At 45.0% G+C, this 14,687-nt stretch overlaps 1 protein-coding gene across 1 annotated transcript in view; it reads left to right on the forward strand.

The window, feature by feature from the left end:
- hipk3b (homeodomain interacting protein kinase 3b) overlaps positions 1-14,687 on the forward strand; it is a 70,280-nt gene that overhangs the window by 4,371 nt on the left and 51,222 nt on the right. The window contains exon 2 of the mRNA XM_063188643.1: positions 3,285-4,665. Within this exon, the coding sequence (XP_063044713.1) occupies positions 3,285-4,665 (1,381 nt within the window). The remainder of the gene's footprint in view (positions 1-3,284; positions 4,666-14,687) is intronic.

A 14,687-nucleotide genomic window follows, 5' to 3' on the forward strand; every position in this document is an offset into this window, starting at 1 on the left:
CTTTGAAATTTGAGAGTCTTGGTCTTGTTGTGGACGTTGCACGGTAGCCAGTTACAAAGCTGTGCTGTTGCTAGCAGTCCTACAAGCTGAGTATGTCAACTCTCATATCAGTCCATAACATTTTGCGATAGCCTCTGGGTCCAAGTGCATACGTGACTACAGCAATGACACATGTTTGATTTCACTTCCCAGCGTGGGCGCAACATGAGGAGTTGGGTTTTCCATGGACTTTCCCTATGCCAACAGTGGTTAGCTTGGGGACAAACCAGATACAGTACAGAAAAAGGCAATGCAACTTCTTGCTAACATGTGATTCTCAAGGTTCAGATAAACTACTTCAGCATGTTAGTGTACTCTATCCTTATCCAGTCCAGTCTGAGTTCGTTTCTAGTTCCATATTGTTGAAGAGAAGCAGAGATTTGTATCGGGCCATGGTTAATGTTTGTCAAAATAGTGGGAGGGTTATTTTTAAACCCTTGATGGGACTGGTAAGATTATTATTCTCCGTGTGTTATGGTATGGAAAAGTTTGTTAACAATAACTTACCTCATAAAAATGGAAAAGAGACAAACAGGCTCAATATATTACTACTGTACCATGCGACAACTTCTACAGCAGTATCTTCAGCTTATCCCACTGGAAAGTCAAGTCAAGTCAAGTCAAGTCAAGTTTTATTGTCAATTTCTTTACATGCACTGGTCATACAAAGAATTTGAAATTGCGTTTCTTGCTCTCCCATGCAGACATAGACTAATCTAGGTAAGGACATAGACAGTACTCATACATGGACATAAGACAGTATGGACATAGACAGTGCTCATACAGACATTTAAAGTGCAAGACTGGACAACAGAAGACTTGTAGAGAAGGTTTTATTTGAGGGGTTATGTAAAAAAAACAAAAAAAACAAGCCATTTTGGTATTGTCCATAAAAAGAGGCATTTTAGAGTGAGTGAGCAAGATTACGGCCACTTCCTGTTTAGTCTTTTCCTGTGTTTACTGCAGAACAGTACGGGCACCCAAATACTCCCTGCACATAACATGGCGGCTGCCTAGACATGATTTCACTTACAAGCAACAGCCTCATGCACTTAGCGAGATTATAGCAGGTTTTTTGTGGACAGAAAGCATTTCTTAATCACACTACCTTTTTATTGTGTTGCTCAGCAGTTTTTTTGTACGTAGCGGCACACAAGAGTGACGGATCTTGAACAAACCCATTTGTGAAAGATACTCTGTCAGTGTCATGCACAGTCTTCTGCTGTTTCCTCTGAGGTGTGCGAGCCATTCATTCATTGTCACACGTTAGGTAAAAGGAGGAAGACAGGCTGTTGTTTTCCCCCCTCACAACGCCAGCTGTTATAACGGCATCTAATGCATTGAGGAGCATTTGGTCATTTGTCAAGTGGCATGATTTGGAAGCAGCGGGGTGAAAGGGTCAGTAAGTAGTATATGGGATCGTAGGCTAGCTGTTAAAATTGTGTTGCACGCACCGACTCCCCAGTAACTCGACTCCACTCGAGGAGTCTCCTTGGCTAGTGGTGGGGGAGTATCATGCTACAGACAGTAATAATAGCAGGCACTGCAGCTGCCACTTTGTTGGCTTGGCTAAATTAAAGGGCCAAAACACCCAAAGGCCCCATCCCCGGTGGCCTCTTGTTACCATTTGAGACAAAAAAAGTGTTTGTTTTGGGGGATGCGATGCGACCCTACCAGGTGCATGGTTGTGACTACTGGGAAGTAGGTGTTACCTGATTGGGCAAAGTGTTGGGTTGTGTTGTTGATCCCATTTGGTTTTGCAATGTGTAACTGTGACATTTCACCCCAGGCTATTTTTGGTGAGAAGGATGAGTCTATTCAATAAACCGTATGAGTCCAAATAAAACTTTAAAACGTTAAATTGTGTGAAGTTAATAAACTCTTTTAATTTTGCGAACTTGTTTTGAGTTACTGTCTGGAGAGGAAGTGTAGCCCAATGGCTCAACAAGCGGAAGGAATGGATGGGCTATCCTTATGGTCCACAGTATGATGATGACCAGGTTTGCTAGATTTATGGTACCATTTGTTATTGCAGTCTACATTAAGAAGTTTTTTTTTGTTTCAACCACAGAGAGGTGCTTATGACTGTTGAGCTTTACCTTCCATTGCCACAAGTTATTACAATGTGATGTGACATGAAGTCAAGTGCCATTTCCTGGGATTTTTTTGTACATTTTTTTGGTGAGATCAAGACACTTGACTCAGCTTCCCTTGTTATTATGAGATCTATTTTCTTGCTGTTAAAATGTAGTTTGGTTGCTCAAAAGATGCACTTGGCACTGAGAGCACTTAAACCGAAGTGTGGACTAGAGTTTATTTTGGAGTGTGACTGTCATGCAGTTGTCAGAGGTTACAGGGTGAGCATCTAGTGAAAATGATTATTTATCCCTGTTAGACTGCCTCTTCTGTATTCTCAGTTAATTATCTTTCTGCAATACGTTCCCTAGAATAGAATTAAATCAGCCGTGTGTGCAATGTTGTTAATAGCTGGATCCTTCGGCTAGTTCGGCTTGAGTCCTCATTTACTGTGTGTACTGTAGTTCATGCCAAAGTCACTCAAACATCAAAAGGAAGGGATGTTGTCCGTCCCCAGCATCGAATCATGTTTAGAGGCATCTGATTGGTATGGGTGACCTTACTCTACAGGGGTAGTGTTCAATTTGGGCAGAGACCCGACCTTAGCATGGGGCACGCAAAGCTTCTAAATCTGCTCTCCTGAATACCCGTGTTGATTAAAGTTGAGGAGCCAGCAGGGCCTTAGCGCTTTGATGTCACTGGAAGAGCTCTATAGAGAAAAAGAAAATAGGTCAGCTGTTTCAGGAAGGGCTTATGGACAGTCACTGATAAGGTCAGTGTGCCATGGTGGAAGGCACAATGCAAAGAATACTTCCCAAAACACTGTCACCGTCAGTCAAATTCAGACAAATTATAGTAGAATTAAACATGTTAACCCAAGTTCACCACCTTACTATTGTTAGTATGGTAATGGTTATACTGTAGTGGTGGCCATGTTTACAATGTTACATTGTACACAATACTTTATCCACTGTACCGTCTCCTGTCTTTGGATCTAAAATCACACAGGAAAGTTTGATATTGGCCTGGTGATGATTGACATTTTTGAGTTTCACTTTGAAAAAATTGATCTCTGAAATGAAACAGAAATGAATGTTAATTATGCAAGATCATAAAATATGCTCACTTGACTGATGTTTTTTGTTTCCCTCTTTCTGCTCTCTCCTCAGGTATGGCCTCACAAGTCTTGGTCTACCCACCACATGTTTATCAAACCCAGACAAGTGCCTTTTGCAGTGTGAAGAAACTGAAAGTCGAGCCCGGCAACTGTGTATACCATGAAAGAGCGTACCCGCGGACTTATTTGAACGGTAGAACCCTTGGCATCGCTCACCCGACGAGACTTGCGCCTTTCTTTCAGCCTAGAGAAGCGGCGAGCGGCAGACCGCGTGGCGGCGGTGGACAGCAGGACTTTTCTTTGCAGACGGTCGCAGTGAGAGGCGTGCAGCGTGAGCAGCATACAGTGACAGTGACAGCGGCAGCGGCGTCGGCGGCGCCACAGCCCCAGGACAGGGCTGTCCCCTCGCAGGGAAAGGGGCCAGAGCAGGAGCAGCAGGACAGAGGCAGCGGGAGCAGCAGTGGAGCTTCAAGGGGAGTCGGAGGGGGCAGAGGGGGAGAGGGAATCTGTAGAAGGGGAGTTAGCAGCGGCAAGGAGACAGCGGGAGGTGGAGAAGGTGGTGGTGGAAGAGGTAGCGGAGGAGGAGGCGGAGGTGGAGGTGGAGGAGGGGAGGACGAAGGGGACTGGGAAGATTGCGGAGGTTTGAACTTGGCAGACAGCTCCCAGCGATGCGGACTGAAACGTAAAAGCGAGGAATTTGAGAATTTGGTGAGCGCCATGCAGATAGTGGAGGACCTGTCTATGTTGCCTGCGATGATGCAAACGAATGTGGGAAACCCGGCGGCAGTGGCGGTGCCGGCAGTGGCGGCTGCAGCGGCGGCGGCGGTGGCGGCCGGAGCGCCCGCCAAGCAGGGGGCCGGGGGCGGAGGAGACGGAGACTACCAGCTGGTGCAGCACGAGGTGCTGTGCTCCATGAAGAACACCTACGAGGTCCTCGACTTCCTGGGCCGCGGGACCTTCGGACAGGTGGTCAAGTGCTGGAAGCGTGGCACCAGCGAGGTAGTGGCGGTCAAGATCCTGAAGAACCACCCGTCGTACGCGCGGCAGGGCCAGATAGAGGTGAGCATCCTGGCGCGCCTGAGCGGCGAGAACGCGGACGAGCACAACCTGGTGCGGGCCCTGGAGTGCTTCCAGCACCGCAGCCACACCTGCCTGGTGTTCGAGATGCTGGAGCAGAACCTGTACGACTTCCTGAAGCAGAACAAGTTCAGCCCGCTGCCGCTGAAGGTGATCCGGCCCATACTGCAGCAGGTGGGCACGGCCCTGAAGAAGCTCAAGTCCATGGGGCTGATCCACGCCGACCTGAAGCCAGAGAACATCATGCTGGTGGACCCCGTGCGGCAGCCCTACCGGGTCAAGGTCATAGACTTTGGGTCGGCCAGCCACGTTTCCAAAGCAGTGTGCTCCACGTACCTCCAGTCACGGTACTACAGGTATGGAACTTTTTTTTTCAAATTTCATTTATATGATTTCATGAAAAAAACACTTCAACTTCCACAAAAAAGAATTCCACTGCCCTGTGGCTGTGTGAGGGAATGCTCAATGAAATGGTTGGCAGAGCACTTTTAGTTGGCCCAGGTGCTTGTGAAAGAATGTGTAAATGTGATGCAATAATGCTGCCAAATGGATGGTTTTAGTATATCTTCAGTAATTGAGCATAAATGTCAATTCCTGTGAAAAAGCATTTCTCAACAGTTTTGCATTTACTGTTCTTAACACATTTAGAAATGCAATGCATTTTTTGTTTTGTTTTTGTTTTTACTAATTTTCTGAAGTAAATTCTATTGTAAACATTTAACTTACCAAAGCAATTACAATTGTGATAGCCATTGCATACAGCCAGTTGCAACATCCACTGGGGTGAGGAAGTTGTGTAAATGTGCAAAGTTGCATAAATGAGACATCCTTGATTTGTAAGAGGCTGTCCCAATGGCATTTGAGGCATACAATGAACAATACACTGCATACTTAGCCTACATATGATCATAAGCAAACCTTTTCAATGCCTTGTACCTAGGTTGCCTGATTTTTTTCTTCAGTTTAGGGTAAACCGCAAGGCAAAACAAATTCTTGGAACAGTAGTTGGCCCACTCGATCAGGTTTCCATTTCTCGACAATGTCGTGGCTAACTAAGTTCGCAACTTACTTGGTTCCAATGCAATTTCCCATTGGCAACTTACTAAATTGCTAACTGGTTAGCATCAACACTGTCAGGAAACGTGGCCTAGGAGGCATGAGTGCTCAAGACACATAAACATGGTCTTCCCACCCTCAATACGTGACTTGTGTCACATCTAGTCTTGGAGAGTGGTCCCCTTGTGGATGTGATTCCCAACAGACATACTCACAGACCACAGGCCGTTTCTGTGACATTTTCTATTTTTATTTTTATCACTGAGTTTTATAGCAGTGAGGATAACAGTGTTTATATCACAAGAGTTTTGGGAGTTTTCAGGAGTACATGGTGTTATTTTGTTCAGGAAAGTATAGTCTCTGCCCCGGAAATAACTGTGGTATGACCACCTGTAGCTCTACAATTGTGTACATGCTCTGGAAGATGACTTGCCCTGTAGAAATGTTATATTTCTCCAAGACAATATGCAGCATGCAGTTAACCAACCAGGACTGATGCAATTTTCATTCAGTATAACCAACACTATTTACAGCACTACTGGTACATTTTTGACTCATGTTTCCTGTTCCTGTGTGAAAACAATTGAATTCAGTCATGGCGACACGACACAGGGAGCTGTGTACTGCAAAAGCCAACTTAAACCATGTAGCATGTTTTCTATAGTCTTATAGTCTTCGGTTCTCCGGTGGCCCCCCTGGCCATCATGTCGGGGACGGTAGCACGCATGAAAGGCCAGCACTGTTTGCCTCCTCAACCTCCCTTTTAACTGAGTCTGGAGTTGCTTTGAACTGACAATTAGCTTAAAAAATCTGGAGATTTAAGTGTTTTTTGAGACATTCCTTGTAGTAAAAAGTGACTTTGAAATTGTCCTTGGGAGCTGAGCTTGGCATACAGATGTCACTTGGTGAAAAATGACATCCTGTCAACACGGACAAGGGCTGCACACTGCTCTGGCTAACGCCTGACCCCCATGATGCTTTGAGGCAGGGGGTACAGCCACCCATGTCTCCTGTCTATGGGAAAGGAAACGGTCCACTGAAAACAGACCCTCACACAATGGACTGGCGGGCTGCGCTGCACCAAAAAAAGAAAAGAAAAGAAATCTGTAACAGTTGGTATGAGTCTGAAAGGAATTGTGTAATCGGCCGTGGGACACGAGGAGATTGGAATGCTCATGTGCAGGTTCATGTCTTGAGTTGAGAGGCATGTGTTGTGAGCGAGAACAAGGAGATTCTTCTTCACTTACTTTGCTCTGCTCACTCCTGCACAGTGTCTTTGCCAAATGGCAGTCAGGCACTACCTTGAAAGCAGCCTCCTCACATGCCATCATAGTGTTGCGTGTTTATGTTAATCGGAGTGCCTTGTTTCTGGCTCGGCCAGTGGAAAAAAAAAAGCCTGAGAAAGAATTACCTTTGGCAGCGGCTTGACGTCTTCTTGTTTTTCTCTCTTCATTTTTTCCCCCCTCTTGTTTCCATGGGTTCAGAAAAGGGTCCTGAGATGATATCAAAGTGTTATGTAACCCCCTAAGAAATGACCCACTTCAATGTTTGTGATTGTACCTACCTAGGCCGAAAAGAATCTCTCAGTGTGGCGAGAGTGTTTACCCAGCGACTGGACCTGCGAAGCCGTCTTCCAGAGCAATTCTAGAGGGACAGAGAGAGTACAACAAGTTAATGTGTTATATGTCTTTTTGGTGTCGTGTTTTTCTTTTTCTGTGTCCGGAAGGCCTTTGTCCATAAATAGAAAGGGCATGCCATCGCATGCAGCGCAGCCAAACAGCCTGTTGCCTTGTTCTATGGCCCTCCCCTTTCTCCTAGCCCCTTCTCCTACACCAGTGGTTCTCAAACCTTGTTGAACAAACGCCCCCTTGAGCTCATCACATGCCTCATAACGCCGCCTTGGCCCCATCATAAGCCTTCCAACAATGGTCTAATGCCCCCCATCTCAGCTGTATCCTTCTCAATGCCCCCTCCTCATTGAGAAACACTATGCCAAATACTAAAGTAATGTTCTCATTGTTCACTAACAAACCGTCCTAACCAGTACTTATGCCTCCGTTATACAGTCTATTCTTGTCACCACAGCTTAACAGTCACTGACAAGTATACTCAATATCCTACACTGTTGCATTGCTGTATTATGTTCTTTATATAGTAGTGATATGTGTTCGATCAGCCCATGTGATATTTTGAACAGAAGAACCCTTCTTCATGAAAAGATAAAAAACACTATTTCAGGCACTCCTTACTAAAGTTAAAAAGCCTTTATTAAATACTTGCTACATGCCTACGCGTTTCGACCCATGGTCTTCATCAGGACATCCCTTCCCATCCCAGAGAACCCTTCTTCACTTGGAAGTTTTGAGATTACTCAGTGTTTCGGTGTACAGTATGAACAAGGATATCTGTATCTGTCAGCTGTGGTGTTTTTTCTGTACCTGGTCTTCCCTTGCCTGGTTTTACCAGACCACATTAATTACGTCGTAATTCATTTTTGTTCTGGATCATCGATGCCCTGGAGTGCTTTGGTGGGAGGAGAGAACTTAGCTCTGGTATGAAATGAGTGGACCTGCTCTGACCAATCGCTGTCAGTTGACGCATGCTATTTATGCGCCCAAGTGCGTTTCCTTATTGGCCGGCTGTCTGGTAACCGACTAAACCCTCCCCAGAGAAGCATAATCAGACCTTTCGTGAATTACGAAGTAATTGAAAATGAATGGTCTGGCCAGTCTGGCTAGGTCTTACCATAGCCATCGTACAAAAAAAACCCCGAATGAAGCAAGCAGTAGCCAGATCCCTTACACAACTGACCATTGTGGTGTTATTTTGGCCCAAACTGAAGATTGTTCTTGAGAACTGAACAAAATTACTCAGCCATTACTCAGCTACTCAAATATCACAAACAAAGCAGGAACCGCAGTTCACTTTCAAGTCCCACTGCTTAAAGAGAGGCCTACTTGTTTCCATTTCTTGTGGCTCACCCTGAGCACTTAAACAGACTTCTGAAAGTACGTATGACAAATGGTTGTGCATTTTCTATTGTCAGTAGCTTGTGCATTGAGTCATTTGAGTATTTATATAAGATTGCACAAGTTTCTTCAAAGGCCGAAGTGGTAGATTTGCTGTTGGCCTCTTAAACAAGTCTTCGGATGGTCATCATGCCCATTAGGTTTGTGAAGGCCAAGTTCTGGTGTGAGACTGGCTGAGGCACTAGATGTTCTGCCATTTCCCTCTCCTGCCACCAAGGCATAATAGGTCACACAGGGTACAAAGTACATTACAGGGCCAGGGTGTGACTGATCATGTTCAGTGTTTTTAAGATTAGACTAGCTTCATTGGCTGTTCTAAACCAGAGATTCTCAACCCTCTTTTGAACAAACACTCCCTTGACCTCCCTTGAACATCATGACCCCCCCCCCCACACACACACACACACCACCCTTTGTATTAAAAAATAAAACAGGCTAAGAACCCCAAAATCACAACTGAGCACCCCCCTCTCAGCTGTATCCTTTTCAACAGCGCCTAGGCCTCGCTAACGCCCCCTGGGGTCTGTAGAGCCCCCGTTAAGAATCACTATTCTAAACCCTGATCACATTTAGCTTTATATCGTCTCTCAGTCACGGTGTAACATTTCTTTTCCTGCATCCTCATCCGGTGACTGTTTTTTTTCTTAGTCATTTTCTAAGTCTGACTAATAATGTAGTAGTAATAATAATCATACATCTGTTAGCGCTTTTCATGGTCCTAAAAGACGCTATACGTATAGACTTCTTATGAGTAAGAAATTGACCATTAATTATGTAATTTTGACATTATGGCATTTTTGCTTCCTGAATACAGATGGCTGATAGGAAGCTGAGCTCCACTGTGTGTGTGGGTGGGGGGAGTTTATGGACTCTCACAGTCGTGGTTCCCCTCCTGGGTCGCCGTGTCATGCAGTGACCATAGTTTCTACTGCTCATACTCATCTCTGCTGCTTCATCTGGAACACACACACACACACACACACACACACACACACACACACACACACACACACACACACACACACACACACACAGATGTGTGGCCACGTAGTTTCTGCTGCTCATACTCTCATCTCTGTTGCTGTGCTCCTGCTTCCTCTGGAACACACACACACACACACACACACACACACACACACACACACACACACACACACACACACACACACACAGAGAAAGACAGATGAGAGGTCTTCTCTCAGCGGAGGAATGACCCTCTCGTGACTCGCATGCAATGTCCTCCTGAGACACAGGAGACACAAACAAGCCTCAGTTTCTTGTCCAGCGCGGCCGGCGAGCACAAGACAAGATGATGTCTGTGAACGCACGAACGGCACGGCACCCTTTTTGGTGTGGCGCCTCCGCCAGAGGAATGCAGCTCTTGGCCAGATTCAACTTTGTTTTCTGCTCGTCATACCCCAGGAATTAATTGTTCACTTTGAGATCAAGAGAGACTCTTAATATTTACTTCATAAAGACATAAGCTTAAAGGTGCACTGTGTAAAATGTGGCCAGAGTAGGTATTGCAACTACCCTGCTCATTGAAACTGTGCTGCCTATTGCCAAATATGATATTTTCATGAATATTTACTAAGTAATAAACCAATATTTACTAGTATGACCAAAGTACAGCATTTTTTACAGCTAAAAATGGCTATTTCTTGAAATTCAAAATAGTGGACCATGGAGAAGATCCCCTTTTTCATCTATGAAAGTCATAATGAATACTTAGAATTTGGTGGTGGTGGTAAATATTCATGAAAAAGCTAATATTTGTAAATGGGCAGCATGAATTCTGGAAATAAACTACTAAAAATATTACACTTGAACCTTTAAACGTATTTGAGATTGTTTCTTTCTCCTGGAACTTTCTTTCTTGTCTGATGATGAGGCATTAAAATAAGGCTGTTTTTTAAGGCATTACATTTTAGTTTCGTACTTGCGTGGACATTTATTTTTTTTGATGCCTCTAACTCCTGCTTATGAACATGTTTGTGCATATAGGAGGCAGGCACGCACTGTAGTATAGGCCCAGGAAATTGCGGTTTATATTTGTTTGCGGCTTTGGCTTGGACTGGTGCAAAATACCATTCTATTTACGTACACGTTGTGAATTGACCCTGTCAAAGCGTGATGTGAGAATCACTCTGTTTGAACTTTTAATGCTGTGTATTCAGTGTCCGATTTTTTGTGACTATTCACATTTTTCTATGTTGCTGGTGTTCAATGTTCACATCCCCACCAGCAAGTTTGCAAAGCCTCTTTCTCTGTTGAAGTCCGTCCACGTGTACGCCATTTGCTGTATGCATTCCAACGGGTGCCACAGAGAGGCAAGGCTGGCATCATAGCATGACTCACCCGGCTAAAAATTGAATCGCTCGCTTCACCTCATTTAAAACCTCTTCAGCCAGAGTGGCTTTCATGTCTGGGTGGATGACTCCCTAGTCCCTACTACTGTACACCACACCACGCAAAGTCATGCCAAACCACTTTCATTTCAAATGGGCAGCTTTGGGGCAGCTAGCGTTTTCCAAAATTGCTACCTCTGCTCCGAAGGCAGTCGTCTTGTCATAAGTCTGAATTGATCGTGAGTGCTGCCATGTCCATGTGAACTCCTGCTCAACTGACTTTACAAGTGATCCATAAAGGTTCTATATATATATCTCACAGGAACGTGTATCTAGCAGATACCAACTAGTATGCTAACACAAGGGCATAAGGTAAAGTACATGGGGCACTCTGGCGTCCCTGTTTTGGTTGGCTATGGAACCATCATATTCCAATGCATTGGGGATAAGACAAAACACACACACACATACAAACACACACACACACACACACGCACACACGCACACACACATTCACACACACTGCAAAGAGGGTGGTTGGGCAGGCAGTGCTGTTTCCCTTGGCACCAGTAGAATGAGGTGTACAGTACACAGCTACCCCACATAGAGGGTTCTAATTCTAATCCACAGAAAGCTTCTCTGCAGCCGTAGAGATTAAATCCAGTTTAGGGCACACAACCTGGCGACGCTCCCCGAACCGCATCTCTTGAGTGCCACCCCACCCCACCCCACGCCATCCCTCACCCCTCACCTCCTCACCCCTCACCCCTCTCTCTCACGGGCACGCTGGAATGTCGGTGCCCACTGCTGCAGGAGACCACACCAGAGCAGTTGGGACTAAATGCTAGTGGATAAGTAGCCCCCTCTACACTAGAAGACCACCGCTGGTCAGATTAGATGCAAGTTGCCACGGGCCATCTAGCAGCCAGCAAGAGAGGCACTATTCACTATTCTACTCTGTCAGACCTTTTGGAAAAAAGTGAGGAAAGTGAGAAAAAAGATATATTGTGAAACACGGTTTTATGTTATAAATGAGCTGTAGTTGCTTGCTCTTTAAAGTTGCGTGAAGGAGCACTGGCCTGAAACTATTTTATAGTCCAGCAAATATTGTTTTTCGCTTATAATGAGAAACTATAATTTTGATTACATGGAGCACAAGATGCCTGTCCCTGATTGCCAAGTGTGATTTTTTTTCATTGAGTTAAAGGATACATAATATGAAGTGAATCTGTAAAGACAAGGCATGATTATGTTTATAGCATATTTCATACTCAGGCACACTTCAATGTGCTTCACAAAAATGCAGCCGATAAAAGGAGAATTTGCGCACTAAATGAAAAGGGTGAGCAGCATTAGTGCTCACCATAAGGCATTAGCAGTGAAATCGGATAAAAGGTTAGAAAAAGATGTGCTGCGTGATTATGTTTTCCCATCTTGCAACCCACTTATCCATTTGGTTAATATTTGAATGACTCACGAGTTCACTTCCTTAGTTGATGCCTAACATAGACCTTGTATGCAAAAAGAAAGATTCTATCTTTTTCCCCCCCTCATGTGCCTCTTATGTACCGTGAGTGCTGTACCTTTCAGCTGTCAAAGTACACAGTGATCCGTTCAAACTGTTTCTCCTTTTTTGAAACAGAAACCTCATTCTCAGAAAAGATCACACTGCCAGTCAGACAGTTTTGTTCTCTTCCTGTTATGATGTCCCTATAACCTGTTATGGAGGATGGGTGACCCTCTATTGGCTAGAAGAGATCTTTTAGATTAATGTTTCTCAACGGGGGCTCTGTAGCCTCCCCAGGGGGCGTAATGAGCCTAGGGGGACGTTGATGGGGGGAACGAAGTTGTAAATAGGGGTCTGCTCAAAAAAGGTTGAAAACCACTGTTTTAGATCCTTTGGTTACTGCTGACCATTACTCTGGCACACGTTTGTATATGTGTTTCTAGTAAGTGTAATTTTTGGGATGCTTTTTGTAATGCTGATAACTTTTTCAAACAGTGTAAGGTTTTGTGTATTTTTTATGTTTATGTAAGTTATGTATTAAAGCTTATTCCCCTTCTACATGTCTTAAATATGAACTGCATTTTCAATGTTGCCTTTTCCCTCTTAAGGATTGTGTGGTGTTTGTCGTTTGTCGTAGAAAAGGATTGGCACCAGATAAGGGATATGGAGTCATTCTCATGTTTTGACAAGCAGACACGAACAAGGAGGAGATGTATAGGTGGCCCTCTTGTTGTGGTTTAGACGTTGAATTGCTCATGTCAAACCAGTGAGGTCTGATGTGTGTGTGTGTGTGTGTGTGCGCGCTGTGTACTGTGGTGCATTCTCCCTCACTTACGTGTGTCGGCTATAAAAAGGTCTTCCGCCACTTCACTGTCACATACTCAGAATCCCACATACAAACACATACGCATGTATACTGTAGTCATGCTCGCACACCACAGACTGTCAGATGGGTTGGCCAATGCACACTGTAAGCTTACTAATGTTTCTGAGATTGATTCAAGGCTTGACTCAAGTTGTTCAGCTATGTATATTAAAATGTAACCGAGTGAATCTAAGCATTTCAATGTTTATTTATTAATTATTTTACAGCAGGCCTAACTTAATACAGTATGGCGCAATTTCTACTTTCTACTATGCTGCTAAAAGCCAGGCCTGCGAATAAGTCTTTTCTGAAGTTGACCAGCGCTACAAATTTGATATGCAGACTGCAGACGCTGCTACTGAGTCTGACATGTGCTGGCCCCCCTAGAGTCAGGTGGAGTGGACCTGTGCCATTGGCTCTACTGCTTGGATACTGTGTGCAGTGCACATGGATGATGGTCATGACCTATGGTTTTAAGACACATAGGCATACACCCAAAAACACACATGCGCGGGTGCACGCGCACACACACACACACACACACACACACACACACACACACACACACACACACACACACACACACACACACACACACACACACACACACACACACACACACACAGACACACACACAGACCAAGACCCGTCATGGAGGGCCTCCCTGCCTCCACCCCCACCCCCACCTATGCCCACCTCGTGATATGATAGCGATCCTGCCCTGACATTGGCAGTTAGAGTTCCAGAGGGGTAAATGGACAGTGTGGTGGGGCGGGGTACCCAGGAGTGGAGGGGGCAATGGGTGAGGGGGGGTGTGGGGTTAGTGGTGGTGGGGCCACGGCCCGAAATAACCAGCGGGAGGACGGCCCGAGCCGCTTTGACTTCTATAGATGGTGAGGCTCGCTGGCAGCTACAGGGAAGCAGTGGAGAGAGAGTGAGGGAGAGAGAGAGAGAGCTGGCAGCCACAGGGAAACACTGGAGAGAGAAAGAGAGAGAGGGAGAGTGTGTGTGAATGCGAGTGAGTGAGTGAGTGAGTGAGTGAGTGAGTGAATGGGATCGCGCCAGCCAACCACTTGTTCAAGGTCAACATCTTCCAACGTCAGCTGTTTTGTATTTGCTTTCAGAGAAGTGGAATATACTTAGCTTTCCGATGGACTGGTGATTGAGAGGAGAGCAGAAGAGAGGGAGTAGGGTTAGGGTTCGTTGAGGGCAGAGGATTTTTTTTGGGGGGGGGTGGCGGGGTGTGCTGCTCTCAGGGGGTACCCTGAAATTTTAGAGAGGAAAAGCAAAAGATCATAAAAAAAGCTGTTGTTGTTGCCATGGCAGAAATCACCTTATCTGAAAATCATGCGAATAAGAGGGCCTCTCAGGCCACTCATAGTACATAATTAAAACCCCCTCATACAGTATGAGGGTGGTTGTAATGACTAGTTCTAGCTGTTGGAAGGAAAGATTAGTCACTCCCTTCGTTTCCACTGAAAAAATATTATTTCTGTGGAATATTTTAAATTGCTGTTTTTTTTTTTCATCAGAACTGAGTTCTGAAATCTAGGTTATTTTTTATAGAAGTGAG

The sequence above is a fragment of the Engraulis encrasicolus genome, chromosome 22 (genome assembly GCF_034702125.1).
Source record: "Engraulis encrasicolus isolate BLACKSEA-1 chromosome 22, IST_EnEncr_1.0, whole genome shotgun sequence".
NCBI classification, from domain to species: domain Eukaryota; kingdom Metazoa; phylum Chordata; class Actinopteri; order Clupeiformes; family Engraulidae; genus Engraulis; species Engraulis encrasicolus.